The sequence below is a fragment of the Cinclus cinclus genome, chromosome 5 (assembly GCF_963662255.1).
Source record: "Cinclus cinclus chromosome 5, bCinCin1.1, whole genome shotgun sequence".
Lineage (NCBI taxonomy): Eukaryota > Metazoa > Chordata > Aves > Passeriformes > Cinclidae > Cinclus > Cinclus cinclus.
The window spans coordinates 48,293,795-48,317,055 of NC_085050.1; the positions used below are offsets into that span (position 1 = coordinate 48,293,795).

Genomic DNA, 23,261 nt, shown 5'->3' on the forward strand with positions numbered 1-23,261 from the left:
CCCCCACCCACAGGCAGGATGTGCCTAAACTATTCCTCATGTATTTGTGCAATTTGCTCTGAAAAAGCTGCAGTGGTAGAAATTCAAAACCTTATTAGGCAAGCCATTGCAGTGCTCAGTTCTGGAGTCTAGCAGAAACAGGAAAATAAAACCTGGAATATAAACTGGTTTCTGTTTTGTAAAAAAAGTTAAAGAGAAAAAAACCTGTCAGAATGATCATCTTTAAGTGACTGTTTTATCTTTACAGTAAGTTGGTAAGACTGTTTTATCTTGCAGTAAACTGATCACAGCTTTTAGTTGCTGTATTGCTCTCAACAAAATGCAGAGAATAGTTTCAGGTTTCATTAATAGATGAACAGCTCTGTTTTACTTCAGTTACCTACTTTGGTGAATTTGATCAGAAGAAAAAAGATGTAGAATTTTCACAAATGAGTGAAACAGTTAAATAGTGAAGTGTCAGAAATAAATAGTGTGTGTATGAAATGAAGCTTGGTTGTAGCCAAGTTAAACCATGCTGTTGATGCAAACAGTAGACTTAAGTAACTTAAGCAATTTAAGTAACAAGAGGTATAGGTTGGGTTTAAAATTACAGTACTATTCTTTCCTTAGGCCGGTTAAAGAAAGATGCTGCACTGTCAAGGATATCAGATGAAAGTCTTGATAAAATTCAGGATGAAGAAACACCAGTCTTTAAAGAGCTTCCTGGTGCCAAAGCATCCGATGAGAGCACGATTCCCCTTACTGGCTCAGTAACAGAAGCTGCTGGGGCATCCGATAATATTGCAAATGGAAACCATCCACGTGTACCATATGGTAAGGAATTTAAACAACTTAGAGGGTTTGTTCTATTCCTGTTTCATCAAGGTTTCTTAACTGCAAGTAGGTCTCTGCTGTATATAGCAAATTAGAGTTGGAATTTCCACCTCTAATCCCTTTTTAGTGCTTGTTTGGAAAGATGCTAATTTACAAGTGACGTTTTCTGGAGAGGACGTAAAATCAATTACCTTTTTTTAGCTGTATTTCAGTTTTAGAAAGAGCTGAAAAGAATTACTTGCCTTTTTGTGTTGGTTTACTTTGTATTCTTAGTAGTGTTTCCATCCTATCAAGCAGTGGAAAAATACAGACCACAAAGATTGCTGATGTATGAAGGTTAAATTCAGCATAAAGATGATTTGCATACTACAACAGGAGATGAAAAGATTTGAACTTTAGTTGACAAATGTATGACCATTTGGAGTGTGTTCACTAGAAAAATCTTACACATTGTTTTCTGAACATATATTTTTAATAATTAGGCTTGTGTGCATAATGCTCTTTCTGTTCTGACACATGGTGGGAAAATCCCCCTCCACTTAGCGGTCTGCTGACTTTGATGTCACTTTGCTAACATCTACAGAACCCTGTAATTTGGTTAATAAATGCCTAATATATTCAACTGATTCGTACAAAATCAAATAAATCATGACGTGGAGCCCCTAGAGTGTGTGCTTCCAGTTTAAAAATAGCCAAACCAGAGTCTGAATGTTGCACAGTGAAAATTCAGGAAGTCAGGAAATGAAAAAGACAGTTTCTTCAGAAGTATTACCTGTGATACATTTTGATGTGTGTCCTACAGTGTGTGCTAACATTAAATGTATACAGTGGAAATAATCATCATGTTCATAGAATTATTATATAGAAAATGTTGCAATAGCTAAGGAAGTACTTCTGTAGAACATTAATATTTTCTTTGGTTTTTTTAAAATTATTTTTAAAAGCTATATAAATGTCTTCTAAACAAAAGAGTATGAATGAAATGTCTCTTAAACAGATAATTCCCAATATGAAATTGCAGTAAACCACATTTCAGAAACCCTAATTATTCCTATTCAATGTAGACAAAACCTCAGAAAAAAAGTAGAGCTTGCTTGTAAAGCAAGGAATTGAATAGGAATAAAATTCCAGAAAGGAATTTTATGGAAATTTGTATTTTCAAAGAGCCTGGGGTTTTAACCATCAAGTATCACATTCAAATGGCTCATCCCAAGTGACTTGCTGCAGGTCATACAGCATGTCTGGGGAGACTCAGCACTGGAACAAAGCTCCTTTTGCACAGAGGATAAGAGACTTTATTTTGTAGTGAATTGAATGGGTTATTCACTGCATGTAGTGCAAATTGATCTTCTTTGTCCTGTATTCTCAGATACTAGCCACGTTATTGTCTTGTGTTGGAGGAAGGGGTCTTTTGTATTGCATTTTGTGTAAAGAAAACTTCTAAATCTCTGCCTTTTTAGGAAGGGCATTTTCAGTGACGCACACCTCGGTGAAATCACCTGTTTCCAATGGCACCTTCAGCTTCGATGGCCACATGAGGAGCGATGGCCACGTTTATCACACTGTGCACAAGGACTCAGGTTTATACAAAGACTTGCTCCACAAAATACACCTGGACAGAGCCAATGATGACAGGCCCACTGCAGAAAACAACTACAAACTCTTAAGGCGCAACAACAGCTACACTTGTTACACTGCTGCTATTTGTGGCATGCCCGTGCATTCCTCCTTTAAGGCAGTGGATACATCTACTCCAGAAGACAGTGAGAAGTTGGTGGGAGACACTGTTTCCTACTCCAAGAAGCGAGTCCGCTATGACAGCTACTCCAGCTATTGCAATGCAGTGGCTGAGGCAGAGATTGAGGCGGAAGAAGGTGGGGTGGAAATGAAGTTGGCCTCTGAACTCACAGATCCTAACCGGCCCCCCGTTGATCCTGTGGAAGAGGACAAGGAAGAGAAAGACACCTCTCAGGTCCATCTGCTTTTCCACTTCCTCCAGATCTTAACAGCCTGCTTTGGATCCTTTGCCCATGGAGGCAATGATGTCAGGTAAGAGGATGAAATCTCACAAACCAGCAATTTTACAGTGTAAGTATGTGGAGCGAGGTTTGCCAGCTTGGCTGGTTGGAAAGCGCAATCATTTCTGCAGGTAGATGATCATCAGGGCTGTGTATCATCAATTCCTCAGTGCTTTCCAGGAATTGCACTGCTTATTCTATGGTTTCTTTTCTTCTCAAGGGCAAAATTTTTATTTGCTGCTAAATAACTGTGAAGTAATTTGTTTAATTTGCATTTAATTTTGGCAATCTTGGAGGCATTGAGACTCCACCCAACGTGCCAGCCACTGTAAAAACAAACAGGATAGTCCCAGCCCTGCAGAATTTGCAGCCTATTTTAACTGCAAAAGCAGAAACTTTATAAACACATGAGAGGTTTTTAGACTATTTTTGCCATTATATGAATTTCATCTCTTGTCACAGCACTTCACCATCTCGGTGGCATGTGGCTGAAGAGCAGTTCAGGTGGGTTTGCTGTGCCACTGGGAATACTATGCATTTTTCCTTTAGGATGTGGCTGGACTGCCTCTTCCCTAGACCTGGAGCAATCCATTTGGTGTTTAATGGATGCTTTTTCCAGTATCATGGTAAGGTCCTCTGAGAAATTCTCTCAAGTGGCTTGTTGAAGCAGCTGTCCTTATTTGGGTTGTGCCTGGGGCTGTACCGAGTCCCCTTCCTGCTGGACCCTTGCTGTGTTAGCCATGCCCAATGGTGTTGGTTTCAGTGTTTTCAGCAACACTTTGTAGTGTTCATAATTTTCACTGTCCTCCTTAGCCTTCTGGGCAAACCATGTCCCACTCTACAAGAACACTTATTTCTCCTTTCTCTCGTCAGCCTTAGGAATTTAATTTGTAACTCATCATGAAAACACTTACAAACATGTTTCTTTGCTTCCCATCCATCCTGCATACTGGGAATTCAGAACAGGGCTTTCTGAAAGAGCCTTTTGTACTTCCTTGGTATCCACAGGGATCTGGCTCTGGGAAGGAGTCCAGAGTCCCCTCATGCTCTAGATCAGAGGGCAGTGCTGTGGCTCTCTTTCCTCTCATGTGGTCTCTGTTGTTAAAGACCTCTGCTCTAAGCATACTGGCCAAGACCTAAGATTCTTGGGGGTCAATATGCGAGCTCTGCAAGTGGCCAGCAGCGAGTGCTGAAGAGAACACAGACATAAGGACAAAGACTGCTGATATTTCTTGTAATGTACCCTTGGAAATACCACTGCAGAAAGTTCACAGCCTATATCAGCAGGTGCCACAGCTCCTTTATTCCCTGCAGGTGGTGCTTATACATACTCCTCAGGAACTCACATGTTTATGCAAGCATCATTTGCATGTTATGTAGGAGGCAAGGGTAGTCGATTTTGTTAGAAGTGATCTGTAAGGATGCAGTTAGTTCAGAAATCAGATTTGGTGTTGACAGGAGCTGATCAGGATGAAATACAAAGTTTAGACTCTGTGCTGTATGTGTTGTTGCATCTTACACTCTAATTATATTAGAATTTTGCATTTGGACTAGCCTGTTACCATGGCAATATCCTTTCCTAAAAATTCATGTGTTTGTAGTGTTTTTCAGATCCCCACTTCTGTTGGTGATCCTATCAAATTTACCAGGATACATGTCTTCATTAACTGCTGTTTATTCCAAAAGCTCTTCTTAAGTTGAAGTCATATAACTGCAAAACTAAAGAACAAGTTGGCTTCATTTTGTCAAAGCTGGTAGAAAAGCAGGGAGATGGTCATGTGTCTATGCTTGGATAGGAACCCATCCTTGCAATTGTATTGAGTTCCAGCTAAACAATAAAATTAAAGACCCCTTCATATGCCTAAAAGATTTAGTAGATAAATCTCTCTGGGAATGCAGATATCTATCCTGTGGATCATATAGCAGAGGTGTTTTGTCATTCTTTGTCTAGCGGAGCAAAAGATGTCTTGGCTCCACCACATGCTGCATGAATGTCAGCAGTGCTCGAAAGGCAGTGCATTGTTTTAAAAATGATGCAGTAGAACCTGATGAGTAGCACAGCTTTCTATTAACATTTATGTAAGAAAGTAAGCCCTGGCTGTCCATCTTCTACTGACAATTGCTATCTTTTCATCTCCCTTCTTCGTACACTTTCCTTCTGCTCATTTTAGGTGCTGCTGTCAAGCTGTTTCTCTAATGTTTTTCCTCAGCCTTGAATCCTGTTGTTAAAATCCTGCTTTCCCCTGCATTTGGTTTTAAGCTCCTCACTCATATAATTAGGATAGCACCTCCATTGTCCACATCTTTTTCTTTGGACTTGACTGCAACTTCTTTGCATATTCTGGAACTTACTCTTGTGCCATGTTTTCTATTTATTTTCCATCAGGCTGTTGGTGGGTATTCCTTGAAGGCACAGGAGCAGATAAGAGGTGCAAAGAGAGAAAAATAAAAAGCCAGTATGAAACTTAAAAACTGCAGGTGACTGCAAGGTAAATGATTGACCTGTTTTAGAGCATATTTAAGCATGGGGCATACAGTACAGACTGAACTGTGATGCAGCTCAGAAAAGCTTCATGGATCAGAATTGCCCCATATTGTTTAGACAGCATTTTGGTGAACATAAGATCATATAGAGATCTCTCTTGCTTTATTGTCCAGGATTTACCCAGGGACTTGGAAGAGATAAATCAGTATTTTGCCCTCAACTGCAGGACTAATTCTTTACTAACTCATGAGGTAGTTAGATCGCAGTTCCTTCTGTGCTTTTAAGCTTCATAACAAAATCAGCCATCTTTGCTGTGGGAGCAGATGTTTGTAGCCATCAGGGCTCATGTTCAGGCTGACATCAGCAGGGATCCTGGCTGGGCCAGCTGTGTGTTAAAAGAAAGAGGGAGTCATGGTAGCACCTTATTTGGATGACTGTTTTGTTTGGACCATCCTGTACTGCCCCTGTCACCAAGCTTATATGCACTGTGTCAAGGGTGCTGGAGCCCTTCCAGGGCTGGGACCAGCTGAGCCAGGCTGAGAGCCTTGTGACACCACCACGCACATGGACTGAATGAAATCTAAAGAATTTAAAATCCCAACTAAATGTGTTGGGACAGAACCACTGAATAAAATGTTGTTGTTGAACTTAATTAGTGGCGCCAAGTGAGCAGGTCCCACTGGCTCAGCACCCCAGCGCAAAGAGAATGCGTCAGGTCATTGCAAGGGCAATGGGAGAATAAAAAGGGCAGGATAGAAAAAAGACCTGGGCCAGGAGTGTGACACAAGGAGAGCTGCCAGCTTCTAAATATCTGTTCAGAGCCAGCTTTCCAGAGAGGCTAGGAGGCTGGGCTTTGTTGGCCAGTACGGATTATACATACCTATGGTTGAGTTGGACTGAGCTTATTTTTCTGTAGATATAGGCTGATTCAGCAGGAATTGTGATCTGGAGCTTCAGTGCTGCAGCCACAGCAGCCTACCTATGTAACAACAAATAGCAGAACGGTTGCTGAAGCTGCTGGGCTTATGCTGTGCTTTAAAGTTTCGATGCATGTCTGAATTAACTAGTTCTCAAAAACAAAGGCAGTGGGGCAGGCTGTTTTGGACATGGCTAGAAAGGACTGCTAACCCTAAAAAGTCAGTATGAGACTTAAAAACTGCAGGTGATTGCAAGGTAAATGATTGACATGAGATATACAGTACAGACTGAACTCTGATGCAGCTCAGAAAAACTTCATGGATCAGAAGTTTGCCATATAGTTTTAGAGGATCATATGGAGAGCTCTCTTGTTGCTTTGTCCAGGATTTACTTATGGACTTGGAAGAGTTAAATTGGTATTTTGCCCTCAACTACAGAACTAATTCTTTACTAACTCATGAGGTAGTTAGATCCCAGTTTCTTCTGAGATGGTGCTTTTTAGCTTCATAACATAATCAACTACCTTTGCTGTGGGAGCAGATGTTTGTAGCCATCAGGGCTCATGTTCAGGCTGACATCAGCAGGGATCCTGGCTGGGCCAGCTGTGTGTTAAAAGATCAGGGAGTCATGTTTTCTCTGGTGCCCAGCAGAGTGGCTGTGGCTGTGGCTGCTCTGCTACTGGGTGGGAATGAGAAAGCTGTGAGCAAACAGTGTGTTTGCCCCATGTCCTAGCAAATTGGAAGATGCATTTGTTGACTCTAGCAATCTCTGGAGCTTGCTATTCCTTGAATTCTTGCAATCAAAGCAGGGTGACCCACAGAGAGATGCTGTAGGTCAGTGTGAGTTTTGCTGATTAAAATATGCTGTTTATGCTATGAGGAAAGCCTGAGCCTTTTAGTCCTTCACACTGTCTGTGCATGTGTTTAGTCATTTCTCATACAGATTCCTTCTCCTATAAATGTGCAGCCTCTTCTGTTCCTTGCTACCCTCCTTCCCTGCCTCAGGCCATCACTCCTGCTGTTATAGGAGAAACCCTGGAGGTGTCAGAATGAGCTGTGTGCCTTGGCTTGTGTGAGCAGGCAGCTACCTGGGCCCATGGATTCGGGCCATGGAGGAAGGTTGATTTAGTGCCATGGCAATGGCAGGAGGTGTGATGCTCCAGCTGAGCAGGGTGACCATGGACCATGCCACCACCCATGTCTGTGCATGCCAGGGGACAGGCAGTGCTGAGGTTTGGCTGGTACATGTTGTAGAGAGGAGAAACCTGCCTGCGGTCATTTCACAGGATCTCAGTTTTGCTGAGTTCCTGCTGCATAAATTGTTTGAATGTGTCTGCTCTAATTAAATTTCCTGTGGAGGACTTCAGGCCTCCCCTTGCATATTCATGCTTAGATATTAGGAAAAAGGGGTCATTGGAGTTAGAGTCTGCAGGTAATGCCATATAGATTTATGGTACAAGTTTGAGAAAGAATAACCAAAGAATATAGGCTACATCACTGACAACAGGATTCAAAAGCATTTTAGAACTACAGTAAAAATGTATTATATTTTTATATGTTTCTATACATTCTTTCAGTGGTTCTTAGGGAAGCTGACTGCTACTAGATAGGGAATTCATTTTTAAGCAAAGCAGTTTGAGAAATTAGGAAATGTGTGCTTGCCCAAAATATGTGGAGAAGAGCTTTCTCCTCTCACCTTCATACAGATTTCACTGGACATTTAGGTCAGAGCACACAAACAGCAGTAGGATTCACCTTTTTCCTCTCTTCCTAAAGTAAATGCAATGGGATTAAAGGAGGGAAAGACCAGAACATTGCCAGTATCTTACTGCACACCGAGAGCTTAGTGGGATTCAGCCTCTTGGCTAAATAAGGAGTCTAAAGGAGCTATAGTAAGGCTGGATTACAAAACAGGTATTTCTTATTTCCTCCCTGAGAGCTGCAGTCAAGATCACTGAGAATATTTAGGAAGCTAATCTATTTCTAATACTTAGTGAGGGAAGCCTGATTTCTTCCCTTTTTAATAACAGTCCATCCTGTGAGTCCAGCCTGTGCCCCAAGTAGATGTGAGTCTTCCTTTCTGCCCTTAATTTTGCAGGTGCGTGACATTTTTGTTGTGCCATGCAGGCAAGTCAGAGAAGAGCAGCAAGAAATGGGGTCTCCAGTGGGCATGGAAATCCCTCCCCATTCCTCTGTGAGCAGGGCCCATGGCTGGGCTTGCTAGGGGAAAAGCTGATGCTGATGGGCAGGGGGGAGGATGGACCCAATCCTCCAGGATCCAGGGAGGTGGGGTTTCAGGGCCAGTATTTGCAGGGCACAGAGATGAGCTGCAGGAATAAAAGCATATCCACCCTGACTCATTAACACACCCAAAGCTTGCACTTCACAGGGCACAGCTCTGACACACTTTTGTTGTGCTGTGATAGATGCACTATTTCAAGGCTGTCCAGTTGTTTGAAGTAGGATAAAACTCTCTGGATAATCTGATATCCCTGGAGATTAGGGCATGCTTTTTCCTGTTACTACATACAGGTGTATCTTACCTTCACTCTTGCTCAACTGGGTGATGTCTCAAGGCATAACTGCAGCCTGTTCAGATCCCACTGATTTTCCCAGTAGAAGTTTATTTATGAAATCCTGGTTTGGGAAATAGTCAGCTGGCTGGACATTTTATACTTGTAACACCTAATACAGATTTCTCAGATGGCTGTTTTTCTTGTAATTCAGCTTTAATTGATAATGTATGATGATAAGGTATGTTTCAAGGTTCTTTCACTCAACTAGAAAATGTGGCTAAAAAGTAATCTCCAGAGAATCTAAGCATGGTCATCAAGGAGTCTATACATTATTCACAAAGCATATTCAGAGTGCAGTTTTCAAATACAGTTAGACTTTCTTTTTGAGCAACTCACTACTACCCTCAAACAACAGCAAGGAAACATAACATGTTTCATGGGGTTTGGCCATACAGCATTCACCTGATGGCTGAATTACTGGGGAAAAGCCCCTTATTTTTTTACTAAAAAAGATTGAGAAGTGTTAGTTCTTATTCCTCCAGAAAAGGTCTTGGACTTCTGACCCAAAGGTACCTAAAAATTTCTGCGTGTTTGTGTGTGTGTGTGCATGCACATGGGAAACTGTCATTTCTAAGCCTGTCTCATGATAGCTGAATGTGGGGTGGTTATTTTTGTTGGTAATACTATCTGTCTCACAGGGGAGAGGAGAAGCCAGCTCTATTTATAGTTCAGATTCACTTTCAAATGCTATTTTCCACAACGGTTTTATAAATGCTGTGTGACAAATTCTAAACTGGCACAAGCGAGGAGAAAAAAGCGAAGTTCTGCCAATTCACATTAGTCAAGAGTGCCAGCAAAATCATCACGAGGGTCAGGCTTCTGAAACATGGAGCAGCCCTTGAGTGAGCCACTCTGGAACACATCTGCCAGTTCAAGTATTGCTGTGGGGAGCATTAAATCCTCCACTGCACTGGGAAGGCAAACAGCCCCTGTGCAGCACCCCAGCTGTAGAGCCCTGTGCCCTGCGAGTAATAGGGCTGGCACAGCCTGGCAGAGGTGGGGGAAGGTACTGAATGTGGAGAATACACTTTGCAACAGGCAGACTCAGGAGATGGGCTTCTTACACCATAGCATTTTATAAACTCATCCTAAAATTAACTTGTATTGGCCACCCCTTGTGCTCAGGGGCAAAGTGTGTATTAGGTGTGCAAAATCAAAGTAATACCATGACAGGAGCAGCTTATTTTCTGTTTTAAGCCAAACAGCTAGATAATACAGTAAATCCTCTAAAGCACTTCAGTTTCATAGGAACCTGAGGGCAGTTTTATATACAGATAGATGTCGATGGGGGTTCAGAGCCCCTCTGTGACCATCTCAGGCTTTTTTCTTCTCTAACCTACCATGGATAAGATGGGGAGCACCAGCACAGATGAGAGAGGTAGTTAAGGTAAGTAGAAACTTGTGTGGGAGAGTAAGAGAAAATAACTTATTGAAAATAGACTTGTGAAATGAGTCTTAGCCTAATGCATGGAAGATTTGAGGTCTGCTTTCCTGCTAGTCATGTCTTGGATCAAATGAGCTAGAACCAGTGGGAAATACTGTGAAAGGCACATCCTAGTCTAGCCAGCATCCTTGTGGTTGATCTGGTTAGTCACTCAGCTGTAGGAGACATCTGTTAAGCAAATTTTCTTATCTAACAATGCCTTTTTAATTGCTGGGGATTTTTTTTTATGTGTTGTTTCTCTCTTACCCTCTCTTACTGTGCTGTTGGGAGTGGTTGTCTTCTACCTCTGTGCAGAACCTAGATCGTAGTCTTTGCAGTGCCTGAGTCAGACCCATTTGCTGTGAGCTTTTGGCAGTTTCATGGTGGGACGGGCCTAGCAGCTTCTTCTAGAGCTTTTCCACTGGCATAGGGAGCATTGATACCACAAGCCCCTTGGACCATGCCTCCTGAACAAATCCAGAAGCTGAAGGAACCCCTTGGAGAGCTGTGATGGTGTTAGATTCAAGCCACTGTTGTTACTGTTTGTAGTCACTTGCAGATATTCAGGCTGAGAGATGCCACTATCCATAGGAGCTGAACATTTAAGTCGCGTTGAACATGATTTACTGGGAGACAAGTGTCCCTCTGGTATAGATAACCAGTGATGCAGACACCCGCAAAGGAAAAGTAGGTTACCTTTTTGCCTTTCCAAGCCTATATGGATCCAGTGCTGTTAGGCTTTCTTTTCTTACAGAGGAGGTATCAGAAATGCTGCCTCTGTGGGCAGCAGTGTTATCTCTTCTGATCTGTTGGACAGAATCAGCCACTCAGATTTTCTGAGGCTAAGCATAAGTCAGCAGAGTCTTCCGTGCCACAAATAAGAACCTTTTCCTCAAGGATTAAGCTTTGTTGATTCACAGAGGTGTAGCATTTGTAAATAATTAAAACTAGATTTTGATATGGAAAAACATAGTTTGCTGTTGCAGTTTTTGAAGCCTTTTCTGTATTTTCATTTATGTTGGGACTGACAAATATATATGCATTATCTCTTTAGAATAGTTGGGAATCAGTGCCTGAGCTCACTCCACATGTGGCTGTTATTTTAACAGGGAAGTTTTTTTCTATGTCATACAGCACTCTAAAAAGGGATGATCGGTTTTGCCTTTATTCATTTGATCAATGTATTATTTGTCTTTATCCATCCTTCAGCACCCATCAGTTTATTTGTGAAACTTCGTACATTGAATCACCTTTCTTTTTCTGTGCCCAAGAAAGCATTTAAATGTGCAAGTAATTTAATCCACACCTGAAAACACTGGAAAAGCAGTTTCAGGTTGATTTCAAAATATCAGAAATGCTTCAATCAAGAATCTCTTCTTCCATGGAAGTAAAATAATTCTTGCATTGTAATCCTAAGGACTTTCCACATACAGTCCTTCCAAAACTCAGCAAATTGAATGCTTACTTGGACACAGTATCAGATGAGAATTTTAAAGTGTTTCAGCCAATGGAAATCACTCTTTATTTAAAGAGTCTTTATTTCTTCATTGTACTACCCAGCATCTTCAAACCCACTGGGTTTTATTATTCATGTTAGCTCACTAATTTATTTTCAGGATCTTTCTTGAAATCCATAAGAATTATTCATTCTTTTTTATATAAAAGAGCATTTTTAACTATTTTCATTTCCCTTGCAGCTTGAATGTTGCCGTATGTGTTTACAAGGGAAAAGTTTGTCCTTATTACTTTGCTTCAGGATCACTTCTCAGGGTTCAGAGCTCAATTTCTCAAGGGCAAGATGAAAACAGGAGGGTCTTGTGTTGCTGAGATGTTGCAGAGCTTTGCACTGCTGACAACCCTCATCTCTTGGCAATTTCTACTCAGCCCCTGGCACCTCATATCTGGCAAAGATGGTTTCAAGGAAATTATTAACTGGCATATACAGTGGCCTGGTTTGCACAACATTTGACTTTATAACTGGCCCTTACTCCATATGTGTGCTTTGGAGTGGAACCAGGAACTAAATTTAGCAGGTCCTGGCTTCAGGGAGTGCATGGCTGTCCGTCCTGCCTGTGGTGCACACTGTGACCTGCTTTCCTATTGGTTTACAAAGAGGGGGACTTCCCTGATGATTTTCAGATTTTTTGAATGACATTGATCAAGTTTGTTCTGCTCTTCTCATGATTATTTAGACATAAATATAGCACTTCTTCACTAATTATGCTTTTTGGGTGGCAAATAAAAGCTGTTCAGCAAGTCAGGCAGCTACTTGGTTTAATAAAGGAGCTGAAAAAAAGAGGAATGTTGAAATTCTTATCTGCTTTTCACTATTTAACCCTCCAAAGTAACTGGATATCAGCTTTCAAGTTTTTCTTCTAGCTACAGGTTTCTGTTTAGAAATGAGTTGCTTTTTTAGAAAAAACAGAGTCAGAATTCTGACTCCAGCCACCAGTATCAGATGACCTGCATTAAGAGTGGAGACTTCGGTGTTGCTGACTTCCAGTGTTTTTCCAGATAGCAGCAGCAGGGTAGCAAAAAGGGCTTACGTCAGCTGTGTCACCAAAGGCTCCTCTCTGATCCAGTCCAACTCACTCTACAACACATTTGAAGATGACTGAGTCACCTTTCCAGCTGCGCTCAGATCACATCCCAAACATTGCAGGATATCAAACTAGATTATATTTCTGTATTCTTGTCTGTGATGGTAATTTTGTTCATTATTTTCCTCTCTTTGACAAAAAGAGCTAATTTGATACTTGGATTTTAAAGATGCACAAGTCTTGAATTGGTAGATTTTGAGAGTTTCAGAGTGGTACTGAAAATACTGATTTTTGTCACAGAACAGACATAATGAGGTACTACCGACTCTGACATTTCAGGAAACTGTAAAAGTGAAATTCCTTTCAGACCTTGCTCTAGTTATCAGTGAAGTGACAACTGAAAAAGCAACATGATAATAGTTGCCTGCTGCACCCTTTCCAAGTGAGAAAGGGTGTTACCTGTAGTGTCAAGTCAGAGTAGTGCTGCGCCTATGATGAAGAAAAATCATGCAGAAAATAAGAGATTTCTTTCAAGACAACTCTCTGCATTTTTATAACTCAGGCACATTTGTTTCTCCAGCAATGCCATTGGTCCCCTTGTTGCACTCTGGCTTATCTACGAGCAAGGTGCTGTAATGCAGGAAGCATCAACTCCCATCTGGCTGCTGTTCTATGGAGGTGTTGGGATCTGTGTGGGTCTCTGGGTCTGGGGAAGAAGAGTTATCCAGACTATGGGTAAAGACCTCACTCCAATCACACCATCAAGGTAGGTCCACAGGTCTCATTGTGGTTGTGTGAACTTTGTGTGTGAGCTAGTCTGAGAAATTGCTACTCCAGTATTTTGTTTGCAATTCAGTATGCCGGATTTGCTGTGCTTTGATTTTAATGATAACCTGGCTTTGACTTCTCTGTCTTCTAAAAATAATGAAAGAAATAAGCAAAAAAAAAAGGAGAAAAAGAAAGCATGAGAAAAAGAAAAAGGAAGAAACATGACCCTGTAATACTGAGTGTGTTTAAGCCATAGAGGTCTGCATGAACAGACAGCAGAGTCTTCTGTTGATGACCTAATTAACAATGGCAGAAGGTGCATTTGGAAGTGGCAAGATTACAGTGGCTTTCCCATTGTGCTTCAGACTATTAAACCCAAATGTATTTATTACAGTAATTTTCATCTTTAATGTATACTCTACCTCTGCTGGTGCTTAACCAAATTACTAATTAGGCATGATTCACCGCAGCATAGAGTAGTGAAGGTCTCTGATGCAGTGAGCCATGCAGATAGGGTTCTGCAGATAACTAGCCTGTGCCGTTCCCATTATTCAGCTCTTTCTTGTTCTCTTAACTTACTCACATGACAAAAATCAGTTGGAGATAAAACAGTCGAAAGAAGAAACTGGTAAGACTTTGGCACGCTGCATGGTATCAGTCCAAGCTGATGCAAAGAGTGATTGTGAAGTGTTTTCTTATGCTTCCTGCAGTGGATTCACTATTGAGTTGGCTTCGGCGTTCACAGTTGTGGTAGCTTCCAATGTTGGACTTCCTGTCAGTACTACACACTGCAAGGTATGCCTTTGCCCAGCGACTGCAGTCAAGGCAGTCTGGACTATTCATCTTAAAATTGTGCTGCTCGAGCCAGGGATAATGGCACGGTGAGGGGAAAACAGCTGCTGATAGAGGATGGTTAGGTAGGGGTACATCAGCACATCTTAGTCATGCCAGCAAAGTGGGAAAGTAGTCAGGTTTCCAAAAAATGTGTTGGAGTTGTCACAGTAAAGTCACTGGAATTGGCCACAGCATAAACTCCATAGCTGCTGGTGGAGAAAAATAGCACATAGAGAAGCATGACCTCAATTTTAAAGCAAATGATTGCAAGGAAGAGCCTGGTTTCCTCTGATGGTGCCATTTGAACCTGGTAGGGTAACATTTCTCCCTTGTTCAGAGGCTGCGCACCATACTTCATTTATACTTGACTTTCTTGATAAGTGCATGGCATGGGATTTCCTGCATATAACTCTTTTACTACAGGTTTTCCATCTGTCTTTTTTTTTTTTTTTTTATTTCTTCACAGTGGATTTTGCATTGAAGTAATGTGTGCGCTAACGGTACTTGTAGCCTCAAATGTGGGTATTCCAATAAGCTCCACCCATTGCAAGGTATTGGAGTTTGCAGTGATACTATCAGTAAATCACATCACTAGGACAAACCATAACAAAATCTGGGAGATACTGACTGTTGCAGATTGCCTTCACTGTGCCATGACCTGCAGACCATGACCGCAAAATAACGGGGCCCACTTTTAAAGGCAGTACAGCCAAGCAAAGTCAGCATTATAACTAATTGCACAAAAGTCTGGACTGTCTTTCACCCCTACATGGTTGTATTGAACTAATATAGACATATTAAAATAATGTAGATTCGTAGTCTGTGTGAACCCACTTATGTGTATTTTAAAACCACCTGTATGAAAAACACTGGTACATCATTAAGCTAATATTTTAATGCCTCTCTTCTTTTAAACCAACTTGTCCTCACTTTTGTGCATTGTAATACAGAACCCGGCCCTTCTAATTATTCCTTTGAAGAAGGCACTTTGGTTTCTTGTTTTTATTTTTTTTTTTTAAATACCACTTTGTAGTATAGATACAGGCTGGGTAATGACCACAATTTAATTGTGTCATGGAGATTTATATATCTTGTAGACATGAGGGAGCATGTGGACATTTACACTAGTGGAAGAACATAATGGGAATTTGGAATTTTGTTCTCTGGGAAATTCTCCGGTCAAATATTCCTTCTTTTTTCCTTTGTTTCTCCATGGACTGTCAAGCTCCTGGACATGCAGAGCTATTTGTTTCTTTCACCCTCTGGCAGGATGTGGGGAAGTGCCTCCAAAATCAGAGACCCCAGAATGGCAGTCCCTCTGCGTCATTGCACGCCACCAAGACCAAGCCCTAAAATTAGACAGTCCTTGTAGGATTCACTACTGCATCCTGGAAAGTTATTAGGAGCCCCTGGCTGGGGCTGGGGGGTTTCTGGGAATAACTGCTCCATGGCATGGCAGGCAGGCTGGCAAGAAGCCTGTCAGCCTTGCATGTGACATTGACCTGCTTTCCAGTAAAAGAGTCAATGAAATCCACACATCCTGCAAAATGCCTGAAGTTGGTTCAATTGGCCTTTTTCTAGTGAAAACCATTTCTTCAGAAAGCCTTCCTCTGTTGCAAAATCATTTTTTTCTTCTACCCTGGTGCTCTTTGAGAAGCAGCCAAGATTGAACTGCTCTGAAAGGCTGTTCAGATTTCCTGGCACTGACAGAACTCTGGTTCCTCTGAATCAAGCAGGGAGGGGAAAAATAATAACCGTGTTATTCACTTCTAAAAATGCTAGCCTGAAACCACCTCTCTTTAAGCTGACTGGTATATAAAATGCATGATGAAGAATTTGCCAGGGAGAATAATACAGTTTTGATTATCCCAGTTGCATGCCTGAAACATTTCTAGCCAACTATTGTAAAAGAGCAAACATACTTTGGTCCAAACAAATAGACTGAATTTAAAAAGAAAATGTCTTGGAAGCCATAAGCTAATGAGAAGGGTATTCATTCATTCAATGCAGCTAAAAGGTTGGTCTTTTCTAACTGCAGAGCAAAATAGTTATTTTTAAAAGTACTTCCATAATAGTAGCTAATGTGGTTAGTCTGTGTCTGTTCCCTGTAGCTTGCTGTATCTCATTAGATGGACCATTCTTAATAGGAAGATTCACTTTGCAATAGGATTAGACTATTCCAGGGATGTCATGTTATTATAACTGACTCTGTGTTTCAGCAAAATGAGATTCTGAGTTGAAAGATCCTAACTGAGCAACACAAGATAAAGCAAGCACTTGTAACAAGTGTATTTTTGTATTCCTTGTTTTCTTCGAGGGCCCAGGGAAGGAATAAAATAATTGTTAAATATCATTTGCTCCATGTGAAAATGCCTCGCTGAAAGTGCTGTCAGCCACTGAGTCAAAAATGCCTTCTTAAAAATCAGCAGAAAAATTATTTTGCCTTAAAAATCCAAAAGAAAACAGGTTTGAGGTGAGCTGAATCTTGAGCCTCCAGCATCAGGGATTGGGAATTATTCTTTTAATTTTTCTCAGTATTTGCTCCACTGTGAAATAGCATTTGCTTGAGTGGGAGCCCTACTGAAGGGATGTCAGTCAACTGAATGTGCAGCAGCTGGATAAACTGATGGCAAGTGAGGAGCAGCATGAAACAGTTGAGGTGGAGGGAAACCTTTTTGAGGTGAAGCAGTAGACTGTAATGAAAAATGGAGACCAAGTATGAAGGAAAGCTCTGAGCAGCAGTTTTCAGATCTTATAGCAGATGTGGTGGCAAACTGGAGGTTGGTAGCAGGAATAAAAGCATTTAGCTTCTGGGGAAAGTTCGTAAAGCCCTCTCAGATCAGGACCTGCCTTTGGTCCTAAATCAGAGCCTTTGGTCTACATGAGGTAGTCACTGCTCGATGTGCCTGTCCCACATCTATGGCCGAGCAGCTTTTTCACTCTCAGTGCCTGCTGAGGGCCTGAACTGCACCTTCGTCTTTGCCACAGGTCCAGGGGGAGAGGAAAAAGCCTTGAAAGCTTCCAGCTCAAGAGGGCTTTGAGGAAAGACCTAATCTTTTGAGCCTCCAAAGGAATTTGTGGGACTGAATGCAGTAGCCACATTGGTCTGGCTGCACCAGTTCAACCTCCCCTGGGATTTAGCACTGAAAAGCCACTGTGGTGTGAATGCATACCTTCCCTTTCTGCTGCCCAGGTGGGCAAATGATCATATTGAGTCTTAGAGTGTCTATTATTTGTTCTCAGATTGGAGATTTAGAAATAAGCATTTCTTAGCTGTAACAGAATGTGTTCAGGTACAGATAAAATTAGAGTGCAGCAGTTAAAGGCTTTTCCTCTGAAAAAGTGACTTTGCTGAGGTCATTTTTTCAGCTCTGTTTTGCCATTATGATTTTGCGGTTTTGAAAAATATTCTGTTGCTATGATTGAATTATCATGTTCTCTGTGTTTTTTTATTATACCCTATTGCATAGGAACAAGAGAGCCAAAAGCATTTCTATAATGTTTTAAGCAGAGCATACTGAAGGCAAACTGCACTTATTTCCAACCAATCTCAAAGTAGATATCATCTGAAATTCTACGGAAGGTGTAGTGTGCCTACACACAAGGATTAGCTACTCTCCTAACCTCTAGTCCATCAAAAATCACTATTAATAAACTAAACTTTAATAATGCTTAAAACAAATTGCCAATGCCATCATTGCTGATACCATTTAAATTTCAGGAAGGACTCGGAGATTAGCCTACATAGACTGCAGGCTTGCTCAATAAGTATGTTTCTTGTGGATGGATGCTAAGGACACACAAAATGTAAAGCTGAGCCTGACAGCTGAGTTGCTGGAAACCCAAATGCTGTTTCCTCAGGTTAATGCTTTGATGTAGTCACAAGTGTGGCTTCACCCAGATTCACCTCCATCTCCTAAATACACTTACACCTCCTAATTACAGAACAGCATATTATGCACTCCAGGAGTGTTCAGATGAAATATTATCTAATTTCTTATATCTAATAAAGATTTCCTTATTGGGTCAAATTGGGTTTTGGGTTTTTCTTATTGGGTTTTGACAGAGGTCTTATTGGTCATAGCATAGCAAGTTTAGTTTTCCCTTGTTCTGTCACAGGCACCCTAGAGTTACAGGGTCTTCCACAAGTAACTTTTCTCTGTCAAGAAACATTAAGCGGTAGTTAGAAGCTAAACAGGTGTTAGCAAAATATGCAGATTTGATATCCCCATGCTATCTTTCCTTGATTCCCTGTACTCCTGGCATGTATCATTTTCCTGGCTCTGTACAAGGGGAGCAGCCCATCTTTTGATCTATAGGCAGGGACTGATACTCCCATTAAGAAAATAAGCAGAGAGGCAGGGATGGCACTTTAGGGAGCACATGCCCAGCTGTGTCTTGGAGTTTCCTTATCTTCAAAACAGGATATTTCTTCCACATTTCTTGCTGCTTTACCGTGCACTTTGAATAGACTTACCCTGTTTTTGCTAACAGCATGGAAAGCACTTCCAGGGCAGAAAGAAAATGTAGTCTTTCTCAAGTTTTTTGTATCATTTTTCACTGAAAATGTTTTTTCTCAGTCCGGTTTTTTTTTTCTTAAAAACTGATATGCTGAGTTTATACCTGAGCTTATGAACTGAAGATACCTTTGAAGAAAGAAAAGGTTGCAGCTTTGCCCATAACACAGTGTGTTTTGTCTAGAAAACCACTGACCTACCCAGTGCTGCCCTGATAATAGTGTCTTTGAGGGATATCTTGGTGTTTTATCCATTCCGCACCATTCTCTTGGTGTCTGAACAGTTTGTGTGCCCCATAGTATTAATCTGGTATCTTTGTCTTAAGACAGGATTTTAGCTCTGGATGCTTTGCTTGACTAGCTGGTCCAGAAGCGCTAGTTTCTCTCACAGGGCTCAGACTGATGGGTTTGATGTACTGGGTCTAAGCCTGCACTGTCTGTCTGCCCCCTGCAAAGCCACCATCACTGCCACAGGGTGGGCTCAGCTGCTTTTATCTTGCCACTGCCATCCTGTTTGTAGCCTGTAATATTGGAATATGGATGTGGTGTTTTGAGTCAGCACTGTATGCTGGGCTGTGAGCTGCACAGAGAGGCTCAGCAGCTGCTGGGTGAACAGGCAGGACATCCCAGACCATCAAGAGGACAGGTAGGTGGGACAGGAACCATACTAGCTATCCTGGCCTGCCCCATGCAGTGCTCTCCAGCACAGCCTTAAAAACAATTTCCTGGTGTTTTCCTGATTTAAACTGTCAATCAGGCCAGAGTCAGTGGATAGTTGCCCTGTGGACTGAGTCAGGCAGAGGGCTGCCTCAGTTGCACTGAAGGCTCACGTAGGAGTTGGCAGGGCAGAGAAAAACTCACCAACATATTTTATTGCCTTTGGCTGGCCCCAAGACCCATGAAAAATAGAAGAACATTGAAAAGCAAAGGTTTAAGTACGCTGGAAGTGTCACTTCCTGCCACCACACTAGAACAACACCACTGTCATCCTCAGGGCGTTCTGTATCTCAGAGCATCGCTTGGTATCAGCTGACTGGCATTGGTGTGGCATGTTACAGGTGCTCAGACCTACCCCTCATACCTTGTCTCCCTCTCTCTTCCCCACGCTCCCAAGGTTGGCTCCGTGGTGGCCGTTGGCTGGATCCGCTCCAAGAAAGCTGTTGACTGGCGCCTTTTCCGCAACATCTTCCTGGCATGGTTTGTGACTGTGCCGGTGGCCGGCTTTTTCAGTGCTGGGGTGATGGCACTGCTGATGTACGGGATCCTGCCTTACATTTGAGGAGCTTCCTTTCCCGGGAAAAGCTGAAATGGCCAAGCTACTACCAATGGGAGACGTGTTCCCATGAAAGAAGCAGTCAGAGAGGATCCATCTTCCATACCTATCTTCTTATCTACTGTACATAACAATGTGTCATATTGGTGACATGGTGATGTGGTGCCATTTCTTATATATTAAAGAAATATATGCATATAGTAGGTAACAATACCTAAGTTATATCATCAGTGGGGTGAAAATAATTGCCTAGAACTTAATATTTAGTAAAATTTGTACATAGTGTATCATTTTGGTGGCTATTTTTTAATCTTTCGAAGAAGAGTATGGATTAGGAAATGTTTCTTGTACATTTGATATAAGAAGAAGCGAGGTACAGGACTGCATAATACATGAATTTTTTAAAGCTATTAAGATACTGGAACAAAATAAAATGTGCAGAAGTGCTTTTCATAAAATAACTTTGTTCATATCATATTGATTTTTGTGTATCATAGTGTGATGGTTATGGCTGTGTAAAAACTTATGAACGGTAATTTTTAAATGGTGCATTTCCCTTATATATTTTGGATAAGAAAGTTTAGGAAGTACCAAAGAAGCAGGGGAATAGCTTGCCAATATTATGTTGTTGTCTCCACGTGTGTTGTGTTTCCCCACCTCTGATTCAACATTGTTTTCACCAAGCTCCAGCCACCGAGGCTGGGAGAGTACTGTTCATGTCTTAATGTAACTTTAAAAAAAAAAAGCGCACACAAAAATTAGTTCTTGTGAATTAGTATGCAGCCCATGGCTCTCCACATTAGCTGATAGTAAACTGACTTCATTTTGTGGGTTGATACTTGAGTATGTCACTGCTCACTTTCTACCTTTCCCCTTCAAGTCTCAGCTCCTAGTTGCCCTGCTCTCTATTCCTGCGGGAGGGCAGACCATCAGCCTCCCCTCCTTCTCTCCATCCAGACACAAGCACACTCTCAGGTACAGGAGCAGGGCTGTGGAGTGCACAGCACCCCTACGTACAGAAGCGAAGGGCAGCAGTGGGCAGGAAAGGGCTCAGCCCTGGATTTGTGCTTGGAGGTAATGGGCACCCACGGGAGTGCTGATCCATGCAGGGGAGGATGTGAGCAAGTACTGCATCCCCCACCCCCGCAAGTCCGATCTCAGCCACCGCTAGCCAGCCTCCTGCTGTGCTTCCTACAGCAAGGAGGGGTGAGAGCCTGGCCCTGTGTGGATAGAGGTAGAATGGTAACCAGCATTTGGGATGAGGTTTTTTTTCATGGTGGCTCAGGGGAAAATGGCCAGCTCCATCCCCTGCATGCCTTTGGAAAGCACATTTGAGTGAAGGTTACTGAGTTGTGGGTGGGAGGCAAAGGGCAAGGGGTGCCCACGGGAGGTTGGGAATCTATTACTGTTTAAATGCTGCTAAAATTTTGATAAAATGTTCTTGGTACTCCATTGTGATTTGTCCATTGGTCATTTACACCAAATTTATAATTAAAGGATAAACAGCCCCTGTAACTGACTCTTGCATTTTTGGAGTGTTACTCAGCTGTAATGGGAAGGCTCCCCAAGCAGTTAAACCCTGCTCCTTGGCATCTGCTGCCTTTTGTCCTTTGTCTGCTGTGGTCAGTGGGATCAAACCACACTCTGTGATGCTGACAAAACCTCCCTTTTCTTCCTGCTGTCCTGGCAGCCCCAGTGCCCAGCCCTCACTCTGCCCAGGCTTGGCTCACAGACATCTCTCTGTTGAAGTTTGGGAGCTCGTGGGCTGCTTCAGACGCATTCCCTGGGCACTTGCTGCCTCCAACTGCCTCCCTCACTCTGGCTCTATTTCTGGGGCTCTGGAAGCATCCCTATGCCATGGCACTGTGGTGCTCTGTTTCCAGCCCCGCTGAAACGCTAGAGCTATGGTATAAATAGTGCTGGCAAATGGGTGGGAGTAGGGGGCAGCAGCTGAGTGACCAGAGCAGCCGGTAAATGCACAGAAACAATTTGGGACCTGTGGAAAAGAATGGAAGAACTCACCTTATCTTAGCACTTGCAGAAACAAATGCCTGCCCAGTGGCCCAGCAGCTTCCCACCATGTTTTATCTATAGAGACAAAACAGACTTCTCTCACTCCAGTGGCAGGGATGCAGCTGCAGCCCTGCTAGACATAGGCAGCATGCAGAGAGCTGTGCCAGCTCTGGGGGTGTGTGATAATCCCCCAGCACACACAGCTGGGTGTCTGTCAACACACACATATATAAATAAAACGGCTGTGAGGGAAATGGCTGGCAAGGAAGCATCTCCAAAATATTCCTGCCTCAGCTACAATAACCTTCAATGTGGAGGGAGATGGAAAATTCAAAGTCATTTTCTTCACACCCCAGAGGTGTCCTTTGCCACCCCACAGAAGCAGAAACTACAGAGGAAGCACAACTGGTGAAACATGGTGCAAATATGGGCACAGTTAAAACTCCCTTTGCTCAAGCAGCAATCAAAATAGGTCTATTTTTCAGGTCAAAAAATGGTGGGGGAACATTTTTTCAGCAGCATGGGAGCTCAATGAGGCTGGAGACCTGAGCTTGTTTAGCCAAGGCCTATTTAACAAGCACATGCTGATAGACCTCGACAGAGAGACACTGGATCTTTGTGCCCTGCAGAGCTGCCCCATTCCCCTGGCAGAGCTCTTCCTACCGTGGTTCACAGCCATCAGGGCTGCAGCCCTCCCAGGCAGGACACAGGACAGCATGGTTGTCACTGGGCAGACCTTGCTGCGTGCTGGGGAGAGGTGTGCACAGGCTGTTGGGGCTGCAGGAAAAGTGAATACAAGAAACAGGTCAGGAGGCAAGAGAGAGAAGCCTGATGGAAATATTACAAGTAGAAAACTTTAGCCGAGGAAATGCAGCCTGAATTTCAGCAACCTACATGTTTCACTGTGCTTCATAGACCGGTGTTAAATCTTTGACTCAAACCAGCCTGAGGAGAGCCAGCTGGCAGACTGTGATTATGCAAATAGACTAATTACCCTTATCAACCTCTCCTCTTGCCTCCAGCTTTCACCCCACTACCAGATTTCATGGCTTGCCCCGGGAGTTGATTTACCTTTGTATGTCTGA

The 23,261-nt window shown here is 42.5% G+C and overlaps 1 protein-coding gene across 1 annotated transcript in view; it reads left to right on the forward strand.

Annotated features, from left to right (window-relative positions):
• Positions 1 to 21,654, forward strand: part of SLC20A2 (solute carrier family 20 member 2) — a 32,906-nt gene extending 11,252 nt beyond the window's left edge. The window contains exons 6-10 of the mRNA XM_062492963.1: positions 610 to 813; positions 2,274 to 2,862; positions 13,353 to 13,538; positions 14,251 to 14,335; positions 20,005 to 21,654. Of these exons, the coding sequence (XP_062348947.1) occupies positions 610 to 813; positions 2,274 to 2,862; positions 13,353 to 13,538; positions 14,251 to 14,335; positions 20,005 to 20,169 (1,229 nt within the window). The 3' untranslated portion in view covers positions 20,170 to 21,654. The remainder of the gene's footprint in view (positions 1 to 609; positions 814 to 2,273; positions 2,863 to 13,352; positions 13,539 to 14,250; positions 14,336 to 20,004) is intronic.
• The last annotated feature ends 1,607 nt before the right edge of the window (positions 21,655 to 23,261 follow it).